The sequence below is a fragment of the Orcinus orca genome, chromosome 10, assembly GCF_937001465.1.
Source record: "Orcinus orca chromosome 10, mOrcOrc1.1, whole genome shotgun sequence".
In the NCBI taxonomy this organism is placed as follows: Eukaryota; Metazoa; Chordata; class Mammalia; order Artiodactyla; family Delphinidae; genus Orcinus; species Orcinus orca.
Window position 1 is genome coordinate 48,183,770 of NC_064568.1, and position 24,459 is coordinate 48,208,228.

At 47.5% G+C, this 24,459-nt stretch overlaps 1 protein-coding gene across 2 annotated transcripts in view; it reads right to left on the reverse strand.

Annotated features, from left to right (window-relative positions):
* Positions 1-24,459, reverse strand: part of ITGA9 (integrin subunit alpha 9) — a 348,141-nt gene that overhangs the window by 253,592 nt on the left and 70,090 nt on the right. For both annotated transcript variants that reach the window (XR_004475769.2, XM_004277914.4), the window contains exons 13-15: positions 23,626-23,671; positions 17,663-17,817; positions 7,743-7,903 (exon numbers count right to left, since the gene is read on the reverse strand). Coding sequence is in view for 1 of the 2 variants with exons in the window: in XM_004277914.4 (XP_004277962.1) it covers positions 7,743-7,903; positions 17,663-17,817; positions 23,626-23,671 (362 nt within the window). In the remaining variant the exon portion in view is untranslated. The remainder of the gene's footprint in view (positions 1-7,742; positions 7,904-17,662; positions 17,818-23,625; positions 23,672-24,459) is intronic.

Here is a 24,459-nt window from a genome sequence, read left to right on the forward strand (position 1 = left end):
TGGAGAAGGAGGATGTTGGCTGAGAGAGTTGTTCTCTTCCCACATTTATTTCTTGTTTGTTCCATACTTTCTATTTTCTTTTCACCATCTGCTTCTAATCATTTTTTTAAAAATTCCCCAAACACCTATGAAATGAGTCTTGATCCATTCTAACACAGAGGCAGCCAGGGAGAATAATAGATTTCCGGGTTAAGGAGAAGGGAAAAGGGGCCCAGTGCTCATCAGATCCCTACTAGGAAGTCGGTATTCTTCCCACTGTCATCTGAGGAAGCTCAGAGACCCAGGTGAAGCACTTGCCTGAGACCCCGTGGCTGACCACAGATCAGATCAGCCCAGCCCAGCCCTCACCACCCAAGCGGGAAGTGTATACTTCATGTGGGTCACAAATATGAGTTGAAAAGGAATCTCTCCACCCAGTACTAGCAAGAGCATTGAGATGGGGGGGGGGGCTTTACATTCTAAAAGGCAATTCTGTGATATGTCTCAAACCTTAAAATGTCCTCCCTCCTGACCCAGCAATTGTATCTCCATCCTCTATACTGCCACCTTTTACATAGTTTCAAGCCACAGAGAAGAAAATAGAAAACATCAGATGCAAGTTTATAACACTCCTGAAATGATCAACTCAGGGTGAACCATCCAACTTTCTCAATTCTAATACCGCTCCCCTCCCCCCACTGTTATGGCCTATGGAAACATGTATGTGCATGCAGATATGTGTGTGTAAGTGTGTGTGCGTGTGTGTGAATGCTCCAAAAGAATCCTGTAGAGAGAGACCATGTTCTACGGCATTCTTGAAACTCAGGTTTTAATCAATGTAAGTGCAAAATGAAACAGTCAGTTTGACTTCACCCCAGTTATTTGTTTCCACTTGGCTTGTGACATTTGATTTGTGTGACCAATGTCCTATGAAGACTCTGTGTTCTACTGTAGCAGAAATCTGCACTGTTCAATATGGTAGCCACTAGTGGTAGCCACATGTGGTTGTTTACATTTAAACTTTAATTAAAATTAAAGTAAAAATTCCTCAGTGGCACTCATTACATTTCAAGTTCTCAATAGTCATATGTGGTTAGTGTCCACCATATTGGACAATGCAGATATGGCACATGTCCAACATCACAGAAAGTTCTACTGGAGAGCAAAGCTCTACACTGTTAGGGTTTGTAGTGTCCAGATGAAACTGACACTTCCCAGCCTCCCTTAAAATATGGATGGTCAATGAGTTAGTAGAAGTCATCGGAGGCTCTTTAAAAGGGCCTCAGATCAGATGGCAAGAGCATTTCACCCTTCCCCCTTCTTCCTGCATGGAAAGAAGACACAGTGGTTGGAACTCAGCAGCCATCTTGGGACCAAGAGGAAAAGTACTCCTGGTGCTGCGTACCCACGGTCCCCTTTCCTTCCCTTCTCTCTCTCTCTCTCTCACTACCTTGGTGATCTCATCAAATCTCATGGCTTTAAACACTATCTTCTAATGACTCTAAAATTTATACTTATAACCCAGACCACTACTCAAACTGCAGACTCATATATACACATCTCCACTTCACCATCTAATAGGCCCCTCAAACTCAGTGTGTCTAAAACAACTCCAGATCTTCCTCTTAAAGCCTGGTCTACCTGCAAACTTTTTGTTGAGCTTTAATAAAAGTATTCAGTCATATAACCACCAGCGCAATCCTGCTGGAAAATTTTCATCACCCCCAAAACTTCCCTCATGACTCTTTACAGCCAATCATGGACGCCACCACCCAACCCCATCCCTGGCCTCTGGAAACCTCTGATCTGCTTTCTGTCTTTTGAGCTGGTCTTTTCCATAGAATCATAGTAGCAGCCTTTTGAGTCTGGCTTCCTTCACTTAGCATAATGCTTTAGAGATTCGCCCACGTTACTGTGCATATCTGCAGTTCATTCTTTGTTATTGCTGAGTAGTATTCCATTGCACAACCTTTCCAAAACCTGCTTACCTATTCTGCTATTGGGCATTTTAAAAGGAAAAAGGAAGCTGCACAGCAGTGAGCCACAGCATGCTGCTGTTTGTGTGAAACACAGCTTTGTGTATTCATCGACAAGCTCTTGGAAGACACACAAGAAACTGGAACCACAGATGCCTTCAGAAGAGAAATGGGGTGCTGAGAGATGTTCTTTCTTTCTATAACTTTTAGTACAGTTTAAAAAAAAATTTAACTATGTGCATATATTACCAATTTTTTAAAAATGTTTTAAGATGACCTCCTACATCTAAGGTCTGTATCCCCTTTTGTATCCAAATCTTACAACTTTTTTTTGGCAATTTATTTGATTTATCAGGATGATTAAGATATTTTATCAAGAGATTTAGCAATTTACTTCCCAGATAAAGAAGAAAACTTTGCTGTTTTCCTCTCTTCTCTTCCTCACACAGAGGTCTTCTTTACCCCAACTTAATCTTCCTTCCTTAACTGTTTCTTAAACAAGAAAATAAAAGTCTCCAGCACCTCTGAAAATTGGCATTCAATGGATCCAAACACTTTTCAAACTCAGTCTATCATGTGACTGAAGCTGGCCCTAAGGCATTTTTTCGGATGTGAAAATGGAAAAAAAACCTACAACATCTGGGCAGAGCCCACGGCGTAACCTCCGAGACTGCCCAGTGGCCAGTGTGCTGCCCTCCCTTTGCCAGGCCAGCCCTGCAGTAGCTTAAGGTTCCAACTCCCTTGAAGAATTCTCCAGCAACATAAGAGAACAAACAGCCTCCTGAACATCTGCAGCTACTCAGAGAAACCAACGGTGCTTTTATATACCCTCATCTAGTGTGGAGTGGGTTTTTTTTTTCCTTTTCACATTAATCCTGTTGTTGGCTCCCTTGACAATGTCTGACACGTGATTTCGCTCACCAGAGGTTTTCTGGAGGCCTCTGCAGGGGATCATGGATCCTCACAGTTGGGAGTGAGGCAGCTGACCCCGTGCTCAGCCTCGCCTGGCCTTCTGCACTGTCCCTGTATAAGCTCAAAGCTGTCGCCTGCTTTCCCCACTCCTGAAAAGGCTCTCGTTTGGCTGTCAGACATAAGCACCTGATCTCACAAAGGGCTGGCTCTCTCAAGGAGCTGTGCAGGACTTGAAGATGGAGCACAGTTACCGTCCAGGTAAATACAGAGACCAGAAAATGGTGGAGTGATAAGGGAACACGGCCATGCATCCAAAACCCTCAACTCCATCACCTCCCAGCCAGAGGTCCAAGAGTGGTTAGAGGTCCCTGATCAGACGCTCCTGGCGACCCCACAGTCCAGCTGACCCAATGAGTCACTTCAGCGCAGTTGGGTCTTGCAAGCATTTGTTTCATGCCTATCATTCCGAAAGCGGGAGTCGGGCAGCATGGAACAAACTCTGAGAAGGCAGGAAGCTGATGGCAGCCTCCCCAGGGCCAAGGACATCGGCTGGCTGAGGATGTTTAAGACCTGGTGGCTGACTGAGCCTTGAAACACAGATAACCCTTCAGCAGGCAAGAGGGGGAAGGCACAGCCAATCAAAGCAGAATGAGTCCAGGCCCTAGGGCTTTCCATACGGGGTTCATGGCATGGATTCCCATGGCACGTGGGCAGGGCTCTATAAAAGGACCCATACATTTGGAAAGTTACTCCACAGTCAATACCCATTTAGTCCTTCTGATTGCATCAGAGAGAAAGTTCATTGTGGTGCCAGCATGTCTTTAATACTTCCGCAGCACTCTGTAACTTCCCCTTCTAACACACAGGAAGAACGGGCCGCTTCTTCAGGGACTTCAGCAAAGAATGAAGCCCAGTTAGAATTCAACAACACTGTTGTGTCTTCAATGTATTTTTGTTTACAGTTACTTTCTCTTTTGGCAGGCAATAATTGGTGTTCCGCTTACAGGAGTGTACAGTTTCTGCTATAAATTATTTTCAGGCAAAAGGATGATTGAAAGAAAAAAATAGGAAATAAAATACCGCAGGTGGTGCACGTTTGAGACCAAAAAATGCAAAAACCATGCAGGTGGTACGTGGTTGTACACGGATATGACAAAACCTGGGCCTCTGGTGACTCAAGTGCCAGAGGTGCTGGGTGAGCACAAGAACTAAGACTGGGAAGCACGAGGGACACATTCCAGGGGTAAAGGGTCAGTCCACCTTGACAAGAGCCCAGGGCACGTGTGATGTGATGCAGAAATGCGGCTGGACAGGTAAACTGAGGCCAAGTTGTGGAGAGCCCTGAGGCTGAGGGGAGGTGTGTAGGCTTTCACCTGTGACCTTGGGGACCCACAGAGGTTTCTAGGCCCCTTCACTAGTAGAAGGGGGCCCATCCCCCAAACTGGGGCTTGTGGACTCTGAGGGAGAGAGGCCAAGGAAGCAGCAAAATCTGCCTCAGCTCTGCTGACCAAGTGAGCCTTAAGAGTGGACCCACACCCCCAGGAGGATGCAGTGTATCATAAAATTAGGTACACCTCGGAGGCCCCACCAGGGCTGTGAAAGGAACAAAATGGGACAACGCAGCCAGCCTGGAAGGCAGGTGTCAGCCAGAGCAGTTTTCTATGATAGAGATACTTGTCGCCATATATGGAATGAAAACTTCGGGGAAAAAGGAAGAAGGGAAAAAAAGATTGGAATGGGCTTAAAGAAAAAAAGGAAAAAAATACCTAAAGATAGCCTAAACAAAACACACCCAGCGCCTAGCGCCTGCCTCCCTGCCTGCGTGCCATATGGTGTGTGATAAGCGAGAACACTTTTCTCTCTCTTCCTTCACTGTCTATAAATCCCAGCGCCAGCCCCATCGAGAAGGCTGCGCTGTGCTCTCACGCCCTGCCGCCCTGATGAGCAGCTCCCAGCCCGCGGCCCCACTCCAGGAGGTGGCCAGGCTGCCACTCCCTGCCCCCAGCATTGCTGCCTGCCTCGGCCACACAAGGGTCACTGCCTTCACAGCTGTTTTCCCACAACTGGAGAAACCACAGGCCAAGCCAGCTGGGCCACATTGCGAACAGCCAACCGGCCCATTAGCATTCACCTTCACTGGCTCCCTCTGCCAGTCCCCAGGGTCCTCTGCTATGACACAGACAATGCCTGGTAGAAAAAAACTTCCCACATGGCTATAAATTATCATCCACCTTGAGCGTCTCCTGAACCATAAAGGCATCAGAGGCTTGTGACTTCCTGATGGATCCCACCACCCCGGTCTCCTTGCATGAGAAAATGGCCAAGCAATAACTATATCCAAATTTTTCTAGGTCCAAGAAGCCCTGCTGAAGCCTGCTCTCTTGCTCTTCCTTAAAATGACCCAAATAATCCCATAAAGGTGTGTGATTGCTCTGTGCTCCTGAGCCCTGCCTTCATCCTCCAAATTCTTCTGACCCCCATCCAATGTCTCTCCTTGTCAGCAGTGTTTTGACTGATGGGAGAAGTGCCGCTTGTGGGATGGAAGGATATCGGTCAGGGTGACCCTTCCAACTGGATGCCCAGCTAAATGTGAATTGCAGATAAATGACAAATATTTTTTTTTTAAATTCTTTTAGGATAAGTAAATGCACTATTTAGGACATACTTATACTAAAAAAAAAATTGATTTGTTGTTTACCTGAAAATTCAGTTTTAACTGGAAGTCTAATATTTTTATTTGCTAAGTCTGGAACCCTAGATATTAGGACATTGCAGGACCAATAGCCTGGGGCAGCTCTGCTCTTCCCCAGTTAATCCTCAGAAGCCACCACAGAAACAGCCCTACCTCCGGCCTGCACCTCATTCTTGCTGTTTTCTGAGTGTATTTTGCAAAGCCCTGCAGGCTCTGTGTGGCCCTATCTCGCAGCCAAGACTCCTGGTAGCTACATGGGAAGGGGTAACCTCTCAGTCAAAGCAAGAAGTTCCAAGAGCCCAGAAGGAAAGTATTTGTGGAAGAGACCAGCATAAAGAAACCCAAGGGAAGGGCTTTCCTGGTGGCACAGTGGTTAAGAATCCGCCTGCCAATGCAGGGGACATGGGTTCAAGCCCTGGTCTCGGAAGATCCCACATGCCGTGGAGCAACTAAGCCCGTGCGCCACAACTACTAAGCCTGCACTCTAGAGCTCGAGAGCCACAACTACTGAGCCCTCATGCTACAACTACTGAAGCCCGTGCTCCTAGAGCCCGTGCTCTGCAACAAGAGAAGCCACCGTGATGAGAAGCCCACGCACCGCAACGAAGAGTAGCCCCCGCTGCCGCAACCAGAGAAAGCCCACGCGCAACAACAAAGACACAACACAGCCAAAATTAAAATAAATTAATTTTTTAAAAAAAGAGAAAAGAAACCCAAGGGAAGACGCCCCACCTCCAGGAAGTGTGGAGACGCCAAGTGCAGGCACTTGAAGGCCTGGCAGTGTTTGACTTGACGGCCTCATACCCCCAAGGGTGCTCACGAGCCAACATCATCTAAGACCCAGAGAGGTGGGTGGCTTGTTGGCTTAACAAGAGCATGATTTGCTTTATAAATGGCCTTCACTGCCCAGGCCTGAGGGCAGCTGGTCTGGGCAGGCCCCTGCATGCGTCCTGGCAGGAGACAGAGCCCAGCCCCACTGAAAAGCATCTCAGGGGCATGGACTCAGGCTCTGGGCCAAAGTGCCATGGATGTGTGGGGCATTTCTCTATCTACAACCCAGAAGCATGCAGAAGCAGCTGTTATTCTCCTGCTCTGGCACTAACGACATAATAATAGAAGGACACTTCATCTCCAATCCGTAGTCTATTTTTGTTATCATCCAAAAAGCCACTGGTCATTAATAATGGTTGAACTACATGTAATCGTTTTTGTAAGTCAAGAATGTTAGAATATTGGCAATTACGTATGGTCCAACCGAATAATAATGCTGAGTGCCTGCTGTGTGGCAGACTCCGTGCAAGGTCCTTTAAGTATATCCATCATGTAATGTTTAATTCTACAACCACCTTTTAAGGTAACTATTTTAGAGATGCAGAAACTAAGACACAAAGAAGTCAAAATTCTCATCCAACTGGACACAAACCGGGTCTGTGTGACACCAAAACCCACATTCATCTTACCCATCATGTGGCTTGGGTCATGGGGGTCCTTCCACCTCCTTTGTTGTCTCTGCCTGGGGGTCAGTGGCTGGCTGTTCCTGCAGCAATGGGCACCAGACTCCCAACCTGACAGGACCTGCCTACACAGGGGCCTCTCTGTAACTAATTGAAGCCTGGCCTCCTGAATTAGCAGCAAAGTGTATTTAACAAATAATTTCAGTAGAAGAAAAACATTTTGAAAGTTTATTTAATTGAGGGGGAAAGGGACCATAAAATGCACTCCTAAAATAAACAGGAAGTAATCAAGAGAGGACAATCAAACCAGTTGTAAAACACCTTAACCTTGACTATGAGCTAATATGTAGTGAATCACCGAGAAAGGCATCAGGCACAGTGTGATCCAGCACCACTGCTGACTCAGAGGCATGTGCTTGTGTCTCTCCTCTGAGAAGACTACTGAGCCTCACAGAGGGGAGAGGACAAAAAACATCCCAAGAGAACAAGGCAAGGCCAGAGAGCACTGCTGGTCTCCTGGCCTACCATCACCCGCCTCAGAGGCTAAGACCAGCACAGTAAGATCAATAAAGAGCTGCCCAACTCCAACTTTAAAAGAAGAAACGAATGTTCTCCTCCTTGTAAAATAAAATTTTGAAAGTCAGAGCATATGTAATGCACAATAAAAGTTTCCACCAGTTCCAAATGAACATCTGTAGAGAGCAAAGTTTGAGGATAAAAAGAACTGACCTTCACATGGGCCACGTAATGATGACACGTCGCCTCCAAATGGACCAGCTGCAGCTTCTCTGAGACCTGACCCACGGACTCTCCCAGCAACACAAAGTAGACCCTGGGCAACTGGCTCTTTTCTTTTTTGGCCATATCAGCCGTCAGAACGTAATTCAGGCCTGCCAATGAATAAGGTCAAAACATCAGCGAGGATAGACACAGTGACAAGGCCCCCTCCAGACCCCCTCAGAGGATCACAAGCACCCTTCAGACAATACCTAGCCCCCTGCTGCACAGAGGACTGATGGCAGGCAGCCCCGATCAATACCATCTCAGAGAGAAATATACAGCCAGGCACCCCCAGAATCCGGAGACACTGGGACAGCCCTGTCTTCCTGGGGATGCTCTGGGCATCACACTTCACAGCTCCCCACAATTTAAACCTCACGAGTTATCATCTGAGCCACCAATATACACATCAATGGTTAGCTGTACCCAACACAATTAGTGTCCTGAAAGGCAGGACAATTACAAGGAATACTACAAGAAGCTGCTGAAACCACCAAGGCTGCATGGAATACTGACTCCCATAAAGAAACAGGACATATGCCCCACACGAGGGAGGAATCACCCAATAATTCTGACTCATTGCACAGCTGTTGCGTCGGGCTCTATAACTGCTAAATCTACTGGACCATAGCCATCCGTGGTCCACTGAGCTGGGCACTGTGCAGGCATAGGAGACACATCAAAGAACAACAAGGGCAAACTCCTGCCCTCATGGAGATTTCACTCAGGGAAACACAGGGGCGGCTGAAGCTGACTTCATTCCTAGGCCGCCATACAGTGACCAGTTTTATGGTGCCTATCGGTTCAACAAAACCATGACCACTGTGGGGTCTGTACTGGGGTGCATTCCCAAAAAGGAAACCTCATCACCTTGTGCCTCAAGGTGTAATGCCAGATGGCAGAACCTACTGTGACACAATGTGGGACTTTAAAAAATGGTCACGATAGAGAACACACATTGGATAAATAAACCCAAAGGGTTTCGCCTCCATTATTTCAGAGTCTGTCAGTAAGTATGGGACAATGTGTTTTATTAGGTAAATATGGCTTTGGTATTAACAGACCCATTTCATTGTTTTTCTGTCCCACAGAACCCTGTTTCAGAGGTCAGCCCCTCCATAACACTTTTTTACATAACACTATCTTTTAGTTGCTTTGTGGATTCAGGGGAACGTGGTATTTTTAAAGTGAGAGAAAAGGAGCTTCTGTCCCTAAAATGACCAGATGAGACTGCTGAGTAGTGGGAAAGCGGACGACCCAGCCCCTGCCCTGGCTCCACACACCAGCCTCCTAGAAGCTGGGCTCTTGCACCAAAAAAAAATCAGCCTAATGCCTTCTGGCATTTAAGTATGTGAAGCTGGGGCCATGCGGATGGCTCTGGCTTTTAATAACATCAAAGGGATCAGCCACTGGGGGAGGTACAAAGGAGGAAAGTGACCTGGATTGGCATTCTGTAGCTGCCACAGGGTATATTTTTGATGCATTTAATGGTTTTCCTGGGCCTCTGCCATCTCAGGGACCTTGCCAGGCCAAGCTGGCAGATTCCTGGTCAGCAAGGGCAGGTTTGCCCCAGCTTGTTTATTTCAGCAAACAGCTGATTTCCAAGACAAGGCTAGATCACCAGGAGGTACCTGCGACCTGGATGATCCCAGGAGATATTTTTGGGAACAGAAGAAAGCACACGGGAAAGTACTTCAACAGAGAAAACATGGGAACCTATACAAGATTTACATACCTGCTCTGATGGTGACAGTGCAGGAAATGGGGTAGACTCGTAGAATGTCTAACCTTTTGGGCAAGCCTAGGGACCATCTACATCAAGACCCTCATTTTTCAGATGAGGAACTGATGGCGCAAGAGGGAACAAGACTTGCTGCAGGCCAGAGAGCGGAATCTGGAACTCTGCTCATCTCCAGTGTTGGGCTATTCCTACCATACTGGTTCTTGGTGCATTTTTTATATTATCAGACAAAAAACTCACATTCTTGGAATGCACAGACAGCAGAATCAAATGAGTATAGAGATTTGGAGCTGAACTTTGGCTAATTTACTTTCTCCTAATCACAATTTCCCTAAGCAACAGCCAAACAATAAGAATATGTACAACATAAATGAAGTGAGTTTCCAAGTTTCATTTAGCAGGATCAGGACTGGAGATGGGTGTTGCTGGAAGATGAGCCAGAAGACCTTGGTGGGGTAACCAATGTGGTGGCAGCAGCTGCTGAGTGGGGTCCCCGCTACAGCTCCCCACCTGGCCGTCCTCCCAGGTGAGAGAGCTACAGCCGCCCTCCCCTGGGTGGGCATGAAGGGTGACCAAGGAGAGAACAGAGGGTTTGAACCATCTCGTCAGCAATGAATGGCTGAGCCCAGAGAAAGCCTGGGGGGAAATGAACACAGGAAGACAGAGCAGATAGCATCAGGGCCCCACCTACATCCTCTTGGCTTTTACCATTTCCCTGCTGTCCAGCCCAACTTCCAACTGCCGGCACCTGCATTCCCTTTCCCAAGGGCTTTGGTGGGCATGGCACGCACCCGTGGGCATGGCAGGCCAGGAGCACCAAGGACTAAAGCCCCTGGGGCAGCGCTCAGGAAAGCATGACCCCAGCTCCCTGGTCCTTTGGGTGGGGTAACCGTGAGGTGTGTTCCACACTGGCCCCCAGACTTCCCTAGCAGGATTCTGCTCCTGCCGCCCTGTTACAGTGGTAACTTGTTTAATAACACACCCTCTATCCAGCTGCTGTGATGGTTTCTAGTCAACTTGACTAAGCCACGGTATCCAGATATTTGGTCAAACACCCATCAGGATGTTACGATGAAGGTATTTTTTAGATGGGATTGACATTTAAATCAGTAGACTTTGAATAAAGCAGATTACCCTCCAGAATGCAGGTGGGCCTCGCCCAATCAGTTGAGTGCCTTAAAATGTAAAGACCAAGGTCCCCCCCAAGAAAAGAAGTGCTGCTTCCAGACTGCCTCTGAGCTATAATATCCATATACACACACCCTCTTGGTTCTGCTTCTCTGGTGAACCCTAATACAGCTGCCTTCCCTTTCTATCTCATGGTCCTGCTTTCCTACTGATGTTTCCTGGGATCCCCTCCTGAATCAACAATGTGCACTCAAATCCTTGATACAGGCTCTGCTTCTGCAAGAATCTGCATTAAAATGGGGCAAGTCCAGAAAACAGAATGAATTCGACCCTCCATATGTGCCAAGAACTGTGTAGATACTTTATAAACAAACATCAAGCTTAGTTCTCCAAAACCCCATCTCACTGCAGAATTGTTGGCCCAATAGATTCTTCTTGCAACTCAAGGGAGGGGAGAAACAGCTGAGTTACTAATGCCAAGCTGAGGACCACAACCGCTGCTCTGCTATGGGCAGACTGTACACATGCCAACACGCTCACCTACCAGATATTTCTAAAACAAGAAAGCATACAATCAGACAGACCAAATTACCCAATTCACCAAGTGCAATCGTTTTGGAAACATTTCCCCTTTTGAACTGCCTACTCAGTGCTTCTCCTTGATTTAAAATTTATTTTGGCATTTTAAATTACACAAAAAGAAGTCAGCACCTTAGCAAAATCTCTCTTCTAGAACAAAACCAGAGACCCATGATGGGAAACCCAGCCTGAGTGAGGAGGTAGCTGCCAGAGTGGCAAGAAGTGTGGACCACCCTAAATCCCTGAGCTCGCTGCTAACAGTTTTGATCAGCCCCCACCCCAAGTGTGTCTAAAAGGGAGCCCCGCCTAAGAAGCAGACGAGATGCCGGAGAAGCAGCCTGACAGCCCCTTGGCTCGGCGGCCCACCCCGTGGGAGCAACAGGCTGGTGGAGTTGCTAGCGGCCACCCCCAGCCCAGTCAGCCGGGGCCGGGGAGGTGCTGGTTCTGATTAGGGCCTGCTCCAACAGCGCACTTCACATCCTCAGCTCTCCTTCTGGCAGCTTGTGTCCCTGCCATGTCGAATGATGTCATCTTGATGGAAAAGCTGATCAGCCCAGAGTCATGCTTCCAGCCTCCTCCTTTCCCTGCCCCCCAGCTGGTTCCCCAGGGCCCCCCACACCGGCCCGGGCCAGTATCGAGCCAGCTGTCTTGCATCAGCACGGCTCTGGTCGCTCCCAGAGAGTTTTGATTCATTCCCATTCTCCATCAGAACATGATTTCAGCTGTGAAATTCTACTAATAAATCCTCCTTCGACTTACTCTGAGCTTCCCTCGGAGTTTTCCAGGAGAGGGGAAAAAAGGCTATTTCCACTTACCTAACTTTTCTCGCCCTCCTCCAAAGGAATGAGGTGGTAATTAGAATAGGATCCCCACCCTCCTCATAGAACATGGATTTGCCTCATTATCCCATCTCCATGCTTCTCGAGAGACCAGAAGGAGCTCAGGGAATGTTCTCTGTGTGCAAATGCTCTCTTGAGTAGAAACACACCCCTAGGACCAGAGGAAGGGTCTGGGGAAAGCTTGCTGGTGTCAGACTTATTTCTGCCACTGGCTTGCATGACCTTGGTGCCATTTATCAGGACCTGGGCTCTACTGCTTGTCCAGGGGTAGGGCAGGCCCCCTGCTCACTCACAGCTTCGCCAGGCTATACGAGAGCCACAGCAACATGAGGGAGCTGGGTCAGAGCACAGAACACAACCACTTAGGGCTCAGCCCTGCCTGGTTTCTATTTAGTGCTCTGGGGAGAGTCCAGGATTGCCAGCTTGAGTCTCAGCCTCCAAGGACTGACAAGTGCATTTAGGTTTCAGCCTGGCCGGCAAGTAGGTACAGGCCCAGCCCGCGGGTAAGGGGCAGAGGCCTCTCAGGCATGGCCTTCACCTGCCTTGCTTATGGCAACCAGGAGGCTCCCAGGAGCCACACGCTGCTCCCCAGGCCAAAAATGAAGGTTAATAAGACTTGAGATGAGCCGAACTCTTGTTTTAAATGGCTTGATGAAATCCGTTATAAGTGTGTTCTGGGGGTTGAGTTGGGCACGGTGTCTGCACCCCAGCACGGAGCACAGGGCTGACCACACACACTCCATGGGGGCAAGACCTTGACTGGCCTGTTCCATGCTCTGTGCCCAATGCTGGGCACAGAGTCTGGCACCTTTCAGAACCTAATAACTATCTGTTGATTGAATGAGCCAACAGGAGTTTCAGTGACTCCCTGTGACGGATTTAAGAAGCTGCTGCTCGGGCTTCCCTGGTGGCACAGTGGTTGACAGTCCGCCTGCCGATGCAGGGGACACGGGTTCGTGCCCCGGTCCGGGAAGATCCCACATGCCGCAGAGCAGCTGGGCCCGTGAGCCATGGCCGCTGAGCCTGCGCGTCCGGAGCCTGTGCTCCGCAACGGGAGAGGCCACAACAGTGAGAGGCCCGCGTACCGCAAAAAAAAAAAAAAAAAAAAAAAAAAAAAAGAAGCTGCTGCTCTGCTCGGCTGGGACTCTGCAAACCTCACTTCTGCCTTGCCAGTAGCTCTCTGGGAGGCCCTGCAGACATGGAGAGCTTGAGGGAGGCTGCAAGGCTGGAAGAGGGGAAGGGGCTTCCCATGAGCTTAACCAAGGGACAGTTTTCCATGGTGGCCGCCTCCAACAGCAGTTAATTCTCGTTTCATGTTTCCCCCACACCTCAGAACCAGACTCACTGCACCCCTCTGAGGTACCAGCAGCACCAGCCACTGTCCCCTCCTCTGAGGTTTAGATGCCAGGTCTGCAAGGTCGCTTCTCCAAGCTTCTAGGTTCTGATGACCCCAAGGAAGTGGTCCACCACGTGTATAACCTTTTCCCTTTGTTCCCCTTGACCAGAGGTTCTCAAACCTAAGCCAGCTGCAAGCTTGTTAAAACACATTTTGCGGGCTTCCCTGGTGGTGCAGTGGTTAAGAATCCGCCTGCTAATGCAGGGGACACGGGTTCCAGCCCTGGTCCGGGAAGATCCCTCACGCCACAGAGCAACAAAGCCCGTGAGCCACAACTACTGAGCCTGCGCTCTAGAGCCCGTGAGCCACAACTTCTGAAGCTTGCGTGCCTAGAGCCTATGCTCCACAACAAGAGAATCCACTGCAATGAGAAGCCTGTGCACCACAACAAAGAGTAGCCCCGGCTGGCCACAACTAGAGAAAGCCCACATGCAGCAACAAAGACCAAACTCAGCCAGTAAATAAATAAATAAATTTTTATATATTAAAAAAATTCCTTTAAAACACGTTTTGCTGGGCCCCACCCTCAGAGTTTCCAAATCAGGCAGAATTCACATGTCTAACAAGATTCCATGTACTGCTGTGGCAGCCGGTCTGGAAACCACCTTTGAGATCCCTGGTGCAGACCTAGAAGTGGTGGCTGCTTCCTGAAGTTACTTCCGGGTCCTCCATGACCTGCTTAACTGATTCCAAACGTTAAACGCTCTCTGTTAAAATAACTGGTGTGGTTTCCATCTTCCTGAATGGACCCTGCCAAGCTGTCACTGGCGCCAAGGCAGAGTCACCCCCGTAAAGAACCTCTGTAGATCCCACAGCATTGCCAGAAGCCGCAGCAGCCCCTCTAGTGGCTTGGGTCATCAGCTGGCCCTGAATGTTCTGTGACCAAGTGGGAGCTTTGGTTTTTCCATTACCAACACAGAAAATGAAGAGGCAAAAGGAGTCCCTTCTCTGTGTGTATGCTTCAGCCCCATCAGGTCCCAAGGGAGAGAAAAAACCAAAGAGATGACTATAATGTCAACCGCTTACGGCCCCCCAAGACATCCCCAGGGTGGTCCCGCAGCTGAAGATGCCAGCAGATATATGCCACTTCGGACAACTGTTCCGAAGTACCTAGCACACAACCGGCGCCTCTTTATTGCACTGCCCAGGCTGTCTTGCCCAAATGCAGCCGTTCTGCTGACAGACTCAGCTCTGGATATGCAGACACTGAGAGGTGCCTAGAAGATGCCGACTTGCCAAGCATGCCATGCCAAAACCACCACTAACATGCTCTTGTGCAGCTGCCAGCAGTGAGAGCAAGGAAGGCTCATAACTGGAGTTCCAGCCCTGGGCTCCCAACACAGAGGCCTGAGCGATGACACTGAGCTGGCCAGCAGTGGCTGCTGGGCCTGGAGGAGAGAGGAGGATGTCTGTGTGCTGAAGGTGCTCCCATCCTTCCTGGATATGGAAACAGGGGACCTGATCTTCCCGGTGGTACAGAACCAAGGGGCTGCTTCTATGCTGCACTCTGCCCACATCTGGATCCACCTGGCTACTTTGCCTCCACCTGATTCCTCATCACACCATCATGACTTCCCATCATTCCCTCCTCAAACTCTCTGTATTCCCCTGCCAGCTTATTTTGCGGCAGATTTCTACATTTCTCCCTTTACTGCGAAGACTGAGATATAGCTCATTTCCCTGAATGGCAGGGGAAGGGACAGAAAATGCCAGGGATAGAAAATTTCCTGCTTTGCCCTACGAATACCCAAAGTCTCCAGTTATCATCCTCTTCATGCCTGAATCTTAAATAAATGTGGGCAAACATCCCCTTAGACTGTCAAGGGATGTCTAATTTCATCAATGAACCCATGTGGCAGATGGAGGGTAAGGAAGTAACCTGCACTGGGGCAGGTGCTCCTGCTCAACATTCCACATCCTAAGGTGGACATCAGCCAGGTTGCTGCCCATGAAGGCAACACTGGATGTCATCCGACAGCCTGTCTCTTCCATCATACCCCAGCACTGAAGGGCCATTGCTAGCCTGGACCTTAATTATAATTCTGCCTGGAGGTCAATGAAAGGGGCCCCAATGACTGGGGTCAAGGAAAGGGTCCCCGATGACCAGGGTCAATGAAAGGGGCCCTGGTGGCTGGGGTCAATGACTGGGGTTCCAGAAGGATCCACTTGTGGGGGGCAGCATGAGGAGAAACCCACATCTCCTCCTGGCTCAGCCCCTGAACCTACAAATCAGAGTTTGCTCTCCCACTGATCTCATATGCTCTGAAGTCACTCTCGCTCAAAATTTGCATCTTGGTTTCTTCTCCTCTATTCCTGCTCTACCCAACTTACCTCCATTTTCACCACCACAGTGATGTAGTTATTGAGTCTGAAAACTGTGTATGCAGCTTCAGGATCAAAACAGAAACTCCTTCTAATTCCCATTAAAAACTCCGTGAGGACACGGCTGGCCCGTGCAGGCGAACGGTAAATATTTGTCAAATGAACACACACATGAACTATTAATTGCTTGCTGTCCTTAGAATTGTAGAGTAGTTCTGCTTATTTTTAAACACAACATAAGTAATCTTCAACTCAACAATTCTTTTAAAATGTTTCTTAATGGAGTTCAACTACATCACAAGTTGGTATTGATAAAGGACACACCATCTAATTAGGCAGAGGATATATGAGTCCCAAGACCATCAGAACATTTTTTTCCTAGAGACTGTGGTGCCTTAAACAATTAGGGAGGTGGTGGGAAATCATTTTTGGAAAGCAATAGTATCATCAGACCAGAATTCAACTCTTGGCTTCACCGAGACCTGTATGATCCGGACCAAGTATCTTTTTCTCACTGGGTTGCACACAAAAGGTTTGTTAGTCCTCTCTCACTAACCAAGTCCCAAGTTCACAGTAAATTTATATTCAGTTTTGAAATTTCTAAGTTCTTTTTCAAAAATCCGTATAAAAAACACAAGGCTTCATTGTTGAGCTTATTCAATCCACCTGAAGATCAAGAGAAATGCCAATGAAACAGCCTAGACGGATTAGCATATTGTCAAATAAGGTAGAGCATTCAAGGTGCAGCGGAGAAATGGAATAGTGTGTGCACCGTGAGCTCTGCGTGTCCGGGCACCCACATACATGTGCTCCAGAGCAGAGCTTCTCAAACTTAAATGTGTACCAGCATCTTGTGGGGATCTAAATCCAGTTTCTGGTTCAGAGGTTCAGATCAGGGCCTCCGATTCTGCATTTCTAACAAGCTCCCAGGAAATGCTGATACTGCTGGTCCAAGGACTACACAGTGAGTAGGGAGGGGAGACACTCATGACACAAAAACTGTCTAAGAAATTCAATGAGTCCAGGTCCTTAATAGTGGTGGTGTTTATTGTTTTGTTTCGTTTTTTTTCATTTTCCTGGAACTCTACTTTCTATTATTCAATGTCTCTCAAGTTAAAAGACCTCTTAATCTGCACAGCTGCTCCAGATTCATTTCCTTCAGGTGATCACACACTTTGAATTCTAATACACACTGATCCTATTTTGTTCCTGGGCTTGGCCCAGTCTCTGGAGCTGGGCCAGCAAGTCGCCCTCTCCCAGTCAGAGAAACGGCAGGGACAGCTGCCACTGGCCAGGGTTCGCCTGCCCCTTCTCCAACATCTGAAGCTAACAAAGCAGCTTCGCCACCTTTTGGAAGCCCGAGCCTTTGTAAAACTCAGCAATCCTAATCCCACCACCCATCCTCGGTCTCTGATTCCACAGTAAAGAACACAAGCCCCTGACATCTGACTGGGGTTGCAAGCTCAAGGGAGAGCCTCCAAAGTCCCACCACTTCTTTTTTCTAACTGCATGGAATGTTCCAGAAGGGCCAGGCTATTCACTGCATTTCCACAAGCCCCACCACCTATCCCACCCGTTGCCCAGTGAGGTTTCAGTCTGGTCCATGGACATTTGCAGAAAGGATGCTTAGAGTCAAATATTATTTGAGAGCTAGAGGTTGCAATGAACTGGAAAAACAACGGTAAGAAAAGAAGAGGGGGAACCTCAGGGGAAAGGGCATCTAGCCTGTGGGCCTGCTGCCTACAAAACCAGCTGGGATGCACAGCAGGAGGGAACCCCAGAAACATCCCCTGGCTTCCCACGACCCCACATGCCCACTCCAGCTAAGATGGCTATGCTGAGCTCTGACTCGGTGGCTCTTTACCTATTTCTCCCGGAACGTGCTTGCCGTGGAAGCTAAAGCAGGCGGTGACATTCAGGCAGTTCACAGGCTGCTGGCCATCGTGGCACTGGGGCGCCGTGATGTTGATGGAGGTGGGGAGGAAGATGGAGACATCCACCGTGATGACGGGTCTCGCCCTACAGGTCAAGAGGAAGGCGACTTAGTCACGGTGAAGAGCAGCACTCAGAACCAAATGAGAAGTAAACCAACAGGACAAATCCCAGGGCTTCAGCCCAGCCTCTAATTAAAGTGTGAAACAGCCCAAGAGAGAATGGCCAGGGTGCTCTGCAAATCCTTTTCTCCGGTTTCTCAGCTTATTTCCCAATAAATGAATGGTTATCTTCCCAATAATGAAGGCAAGTTAGTTGTTAACAAAACACATCTATCTGCTTGAAGTCGTAAATGAACCACAAGATGTTGAGAGATTATTTAAAATTTCACCAGTTAAGTTCTGATTTCCATTATATTAGGAAGATAGGAATAGATTTAAGAGGCGTCCCTATAGGGGATGCTGTGACTCACGAAATAGATACATAAGCAGGAATTCCCCAAAGCATTTACTGCCATTACAAGCATGAACTGCAAAGTCCCATCCAGTGGGTCAAACCTACTCTCTTCATTTACTCCCATCAATTAATAAAGTATTTTTCTAAAAGACCTTGATGAATGGAGTCCCAGCTGGTAACACCAAAGCACTTTAGAGCTGAAGAAACCAACCTGCCTGGTGGTGGGACCAAAAGTGAAACCCAATAAACAAGCGCACTCCTCTCACCAACAGGGATCATCCCCCAGGGCCTGATGGATGGACTCCATCCATCATTGCTGGCCTTCTGGGGACTCCCCGGGGGCTCCCCAACAGAAGCAGAGAGTGAATCACACCATTCTGCTCTTGTTGCAAACATCTGCTGAGGGACGGTTCACCCAAGCTATGGCTTAACCTTCTCCCCTCCAGGCCTCACAAAAAGACCCTTTTACCTCCAAGGAGCCCCGGCCTTCACGCCACTGGGGTGACATAACAAGATTAAGGGGCATTAGCAGCTTGAGAACAATGACCTCACTTGTGTTCAGTGATCCCACAAAGAGCATCCAGGGGGACAAGATAGATGGGAACCAGGACCAACACCAACTCTGAGAAAAGAAAGCGTTAAGGAAAACCTCAGAGAAAAAAGGAAGCGAGGAGCTGCATGGCCCAATGGGGTTAGGGGATTTCACTATTGCCAGCACTGCCTTGAGACATGGGTCAAGAGAGGAACAGCTGTGACAGGTAGAAAGGAACTGCAGGATCCCAGAGCAGATACAGCTGTAGGTCTAACGGAAGTCAGACAACAGCGCTGCCTGGAAGAAACCCAATATCCGGTTTTCCAACTTCCTTCTGCGTTCATCCTTGGAAAATGCTCGAGTGTTCCTTAGCACCCCTGGCACTTGGATGTCTTCCTTCTCTGTGTTCCCGACACTGTGTTCACACCTCGCCTCATCTACTAACTAAGGTCACTGTCCATTTCCAAATCCGCTCCACCTGCCCTGTAGGCCCTCCGAGGGTGGTGGGAATCCTGGTGAGTTCATCCTGATATTCCCAGGAGAGTAAGTATTCAAAAACGCTTGTTATATGAACTTACTTACAAAACAGAAATAGAATCACAGATGTAGAAAACAAACTTACGGTTACCGGGGGGAAAGGGTGGGAGGGATAAATTGGGAGATTGGGACTGACATATACACACTACTATATATAAAATAGATAACTAATAAGGACCTACTGTATAGCACAGGGAACTCTACTCAATACTCTGCAATGGCCTATATGGGAAAAGAATCTTAAAAAGAGTGGATATATGTATATGTATAACTGATTCACTTTGCTGTACACCTGAAACTAACACAACACTGTAAATCAACTATACTCCAATAAAAATTAAAACAAAAAAAAAAAACCTTGTTAAATGGGTGAAACCTCCTCTCCAGGCCAAGGGATTGAAAACCACAGGAGGAGCCAAAGTTTCACAAAACAGGGCGTCCACCCTGTAAGAACCCCAGCTGCCCATGTGTCCTGCCAGTCACTGCACAGAAGCAGCCCAGGCCCTCCTATCACCCCAGGATCCCCTCATGGGGAGGACACTTCTTCTCCTGGCAGAGCCTGGCAGGGGAAGGCGAGGTGAGTAGGAAGCAGAAGTGAGTGGTACAGACAATAGGACCTCCATGAGCCATTCTTTAAAAAAAAACAACAGTCCTTTGAAATGACAGACCAGGACCTTCACAAGCACATCTCCAACATCCATCAGATCAGTTCCCTCAAGCCTTTTTGTTTCAACTCCAAGTATTGTTTTTGGACCAGGAAAAGCCCAGAAATCTTTCATAAGCCTCTCTGATCACTTCCTTTAATCTTCAATGGCATTAACACCAAGCGCCTATCACCCTAACACCAGGCCTGCCCTCTCAAGTTAATCCCAGAGAACGAACTTCCCGAGGGCAGAGCTTGGCCAACCCACACCCCTGGGGGGCGGGAGACTGGGTTTCACAGTCTGAGATGAAAGCAAAGGGGCACCCAAAGACAGCACCGCAAATGTGCTTGAGACTTTAAAGAAGCTGGTGGCTGGAATACTTTTTTTTAATTGAAATATAGTTGATTTACAATGTTGTGTGAGTTTCAGGTGTACAGCAAAGGGATTCAGTTACACATATACATATATCTATTCTTTTTCAGATTATTTCCCCTTATAGATTATTATATGATATTGAGTATAGTTCCCTGTGCTATACAGTAGGACCTTGTTGTTTATCTATTTTCTATATAGTAGTGTGTATATGTTAATCCCAAACTCCTAATTTATCCCTCCCCCCACCTTTCCCCTTTGGTAACCAGAAATTTGTTTTCTATGTCTGTGATTCTATTTCTGTTTTGTAAATAAGTCCATTTGTATCATTTTTTTAGACTCCACCTATAAGTGAGATATGGTATTTGTCTTTCTCTGCCTGGCTTACTTCACTTAGTATGATCATCTCTAGGTTTATCTGTGTTGCTGCAAACGGCATTTCATTCTTTCTTATAGCTGAGTAATATTCCATTGTGTGTGTGTGTATATATATATATATATATACACACATACACACCACATCTTCTTTTTCCATGGAATACTTCTTTCTGATGCTTCTCAGATAGTTCAAATTCTGATATTTGATTTGATCCTGATATTTAACTTCCAGGTAAATAATAAAACCAGTCAGAATACTTTCTGACGTGGTATTGCTCCAGTGACCCTGGCCTTCTGTGGGGTCATGTTGCTTGCAGGGCAGAGACGGGGTCGGGGGGGACACATAATGAGCCCGCACCCTGGTGAAGGGTTAGACCACTAACTGGGATATCCCCAAAGCCATCCATTACTCCAGGGAGCTACTTCATGTCTCAACAGGTCAATGCACAGAGCAGAATGAATGAGGGAATGGGATATGGTGAGCTTGGCACCCCTAGAGTAGCTGTCACAGCCTTCCGCGGACCTACCCATCCAAGCCGGTGCTCCTGGCCCTGCTCCTAAAGCCTCCCCTCCCCAGGAGTGCTTCCAGGCGTTCTCTTCCATGGACTCTACATCTGGCCCCGTTAGAATTCACCTCATCCGATTCAACCCTCCATCCCAGGCTGGGGTCTGTGGTCTCCCATCCACGTGTCACTGCCTCGCTTTATGTTTACGCTTTATGTTTACACCCCTGGGGAGGGCTGTCCCTCACATCAGAGGACAAAAGGAGACAAGCCCCTCTGGGTTAGAGCTCACAGCTACAAGCTTATAAAATACAAGAATGATGAAAATGCAGAACCTATGAGATGTGCCTTTTGTGCCAGAAGCTCCCAGTTTGGAGAGGGCCTGGTTTCCACAAAGAGAAGTGGGGCAACACGTTTTATTCAAGGGGAATCTTGAGAAGCCAGGGCACACTGCTCAGAAGAGTGAGGGAGGGAAAATGACTTCGTGAGGCCACCAGCCAGAGCCCTGGCTTCACAAGTCCAACCGCAACCATCTGGAGCTATGAAAGCTGTTCCACCTGAAAAACTACCAACCCAGAAGAAGGGTGATAAAGTAGAAATCCAGTCCCGTGGGGAGTAATTAAAGGACCCATCTTACTGAAGTCACCACCCGAGGGACACAGCCGCCACCTTCAAATACTGAAGGGCTGTTATATGGAAGATAGGGGACCAAGAAGCAGACTTTGAGGCAGGCAAATTAAACCCAACTGATGTCAGAACTGCTAACATTTACTGGGCACTTAAACCAGGCACTGTTCTAGCTCACTGAGCTCTCATAAGAACTTATGATACCCAGTGAGGTAAGTACTATTATTGCCTTTTTAACAGATGACAATCCTGAAGCAGAGGTTACCAGACTTGCCCAGGAAACTCACCTTGTAAGGGCAGAGTTAGGGTTTGAGCCCAGACCACCTTGCCCCAGAGTTTACACCCTTAACCTTAAGGCTATTTCTGCCTCTTTAACAATTTAACATTTGTCAGGCGGTGGTGGGGGGGGGGGATGTCATATTAAATTTATTCATTTCATTTCCAACATGATTGGCCATGTTAAGCCAACTCTTAGGAAAGAAAGAACTTGAAAGCCAAAGGCCCTTGAGACTATGTGTCTTGATGAGAAAATATGATCCAAGTCTCTGTCTAGAGCATCCCTAGGGTGTTGTTCATCATCTTTTCTAAATCCTTAGAATATTTATTATCTATACTGTTCATATAGCACCTATCACATATTTCATTATATAGCTGAGGTTTTATGATGTATTTATGGCTTGCTTTAACTAATCCCCTTGGTGTAGAATGGACAATGCCTGAAATATTATGTTTCCCCACAATTCTCTGCCCATTCTGGTGCTCAATAAATGAGTAGTGGTTGATATTAGAAGTATTATAATTCCTGGAGTAGCAGAGTCATTTCTGACTCAGGAATTTTATGATCATCATCTTGAAAAAGTAAGTTACACATGGATTTTCTGACTGCTGCCAATATGACAAACCTTGAAATTAGCATTTGTCAGTTAAGTGTGTGCAAAGTAACTAGCTTGAACAATTTAACATTTTTCATTACCTGTGGGTGAACTGGTCCCCTCAGAAGTTACTAATCCCCACCCTGGGCACTACGTCCTTCTAGAGGAGGCTGTGTGGTACTATGGTGGAGACTCAGAGGAAGGCCCTGCTGAACAAGAGGAATCTAGGGTGTGGAAATCCATGGCCTCTGGGATCCCTTCCAGCTCTAAGAGCCTACTAGCCTATTTTAGAAAGTTCTGAAATCAGGTTGTTAACAAAACCTATGAGTTGGCTCCCGCTCCAAAGTGTAATGTTGCCTTCTCTGAGTCACAGAGACAGAAATACTTGGAGAGGGTTCATGGGTAGGCCAGCAGCCCGCTGGCCTTTGCAGGAAAGATCCAGACTGCATGGGCTTCACAGCGAGGACTGGGCCTGAGCTCATGTCCCTCACCCTCTGCTGCCACCAAAGAATGAGGGGGCAGGAGGCTCCCAGGCCCTGGGGGGCTGGGGACTACAAGGTGGGAGAGCCGGGATGAAGGGTGCAGGGATGAAGAGATGGGATAGAGCAGTGTCATGGCGCCCACAGGAAATGACACCATGTGTAGAGCACATCTATGGAAGGGACTGTTCACAGCAAAAGGCAAAAACCTCAACTCTTCCTAGAAGCTCCTAGAGGAGCTTCTAGCATCCTAGAGGATGCTATCCTCTCACACACGTAAACCACTCAAGGCCCACCGGCTGGAAACCCTGGGATAGAGGATAACAAGAATGAAAAAACAAAGGCAGCATTCGCACTTACCAAGCACCTCTGCCTGCAAGGAACAGGGCAGAGTGACTGCTGACTAATGATGAATAACTCCCCTGGGCCCCCCTTCCCCACCAAATTCCATCCCTCACCCAAGAAGAGCCAAGAGGAAAGAGAGAAGCATCTCACCTTAGGAGAACCACACTGTCCGACATGAAAGCTCCAATAGTTACATCTGAAAACCACAAGTTTACAGATTCAGAAACTTGCTGAAGCCCATTTCACCCACCCGCTGTCAAGGGGCTCCACGGCAATGGAGGCCAGCCTCAAGGTCAGGGGGCACCCCTGGGCTCTGAAATGACTTTGTAGGAGTTAGAGCCACACTGCCCCATATAGCAGTCAATCACCAGATGTTGCTGCTGAGACCCCAAAACGTGCTGGTCTGCACTGAGATGTGCTGTATGTGTAAGACACGAAACAATTTTAAAGACCTGGTACCAAAAAACATTAACGATCTCATTAATAATTTTTATACTGATTGTATGTTGAGATGATAATGTGTTGGATACATTGGGCTAAATTAACATTATGAAAATTAATTTCACCTGTTTCTTTTTATCTTTTTAGTGGTTACTAGAATATTTTAAATTATGTAAGTGGCTCACATTATATTTATTTTGGACATCGGGGAATCAGAGAGGGGGACACTTGGAATTAACTGACTCTTGGGAAAAGCTCTAAGTTCTGTAGAACATGTGAATCATCTCCGTTCCACCCCTCACTCTATGTGACCCCGGAGTCTCTCTGTGTCCTTGTCTGCACAATGGAGATAATTATCCCCACTGTCTTCTTCAAAAGTTGACAATATTTCATAATATTTAAATCAGAATATATTTATTACACACTTGTTCGATATATTTATTAAATATGTTAAATCAGATATTAAAATCAGAAAACTCATGAAAATACTTGGCAAACTATAAATCAAGACAAGTGTTAGCTGGTAATGTTTATTCCTAAAAA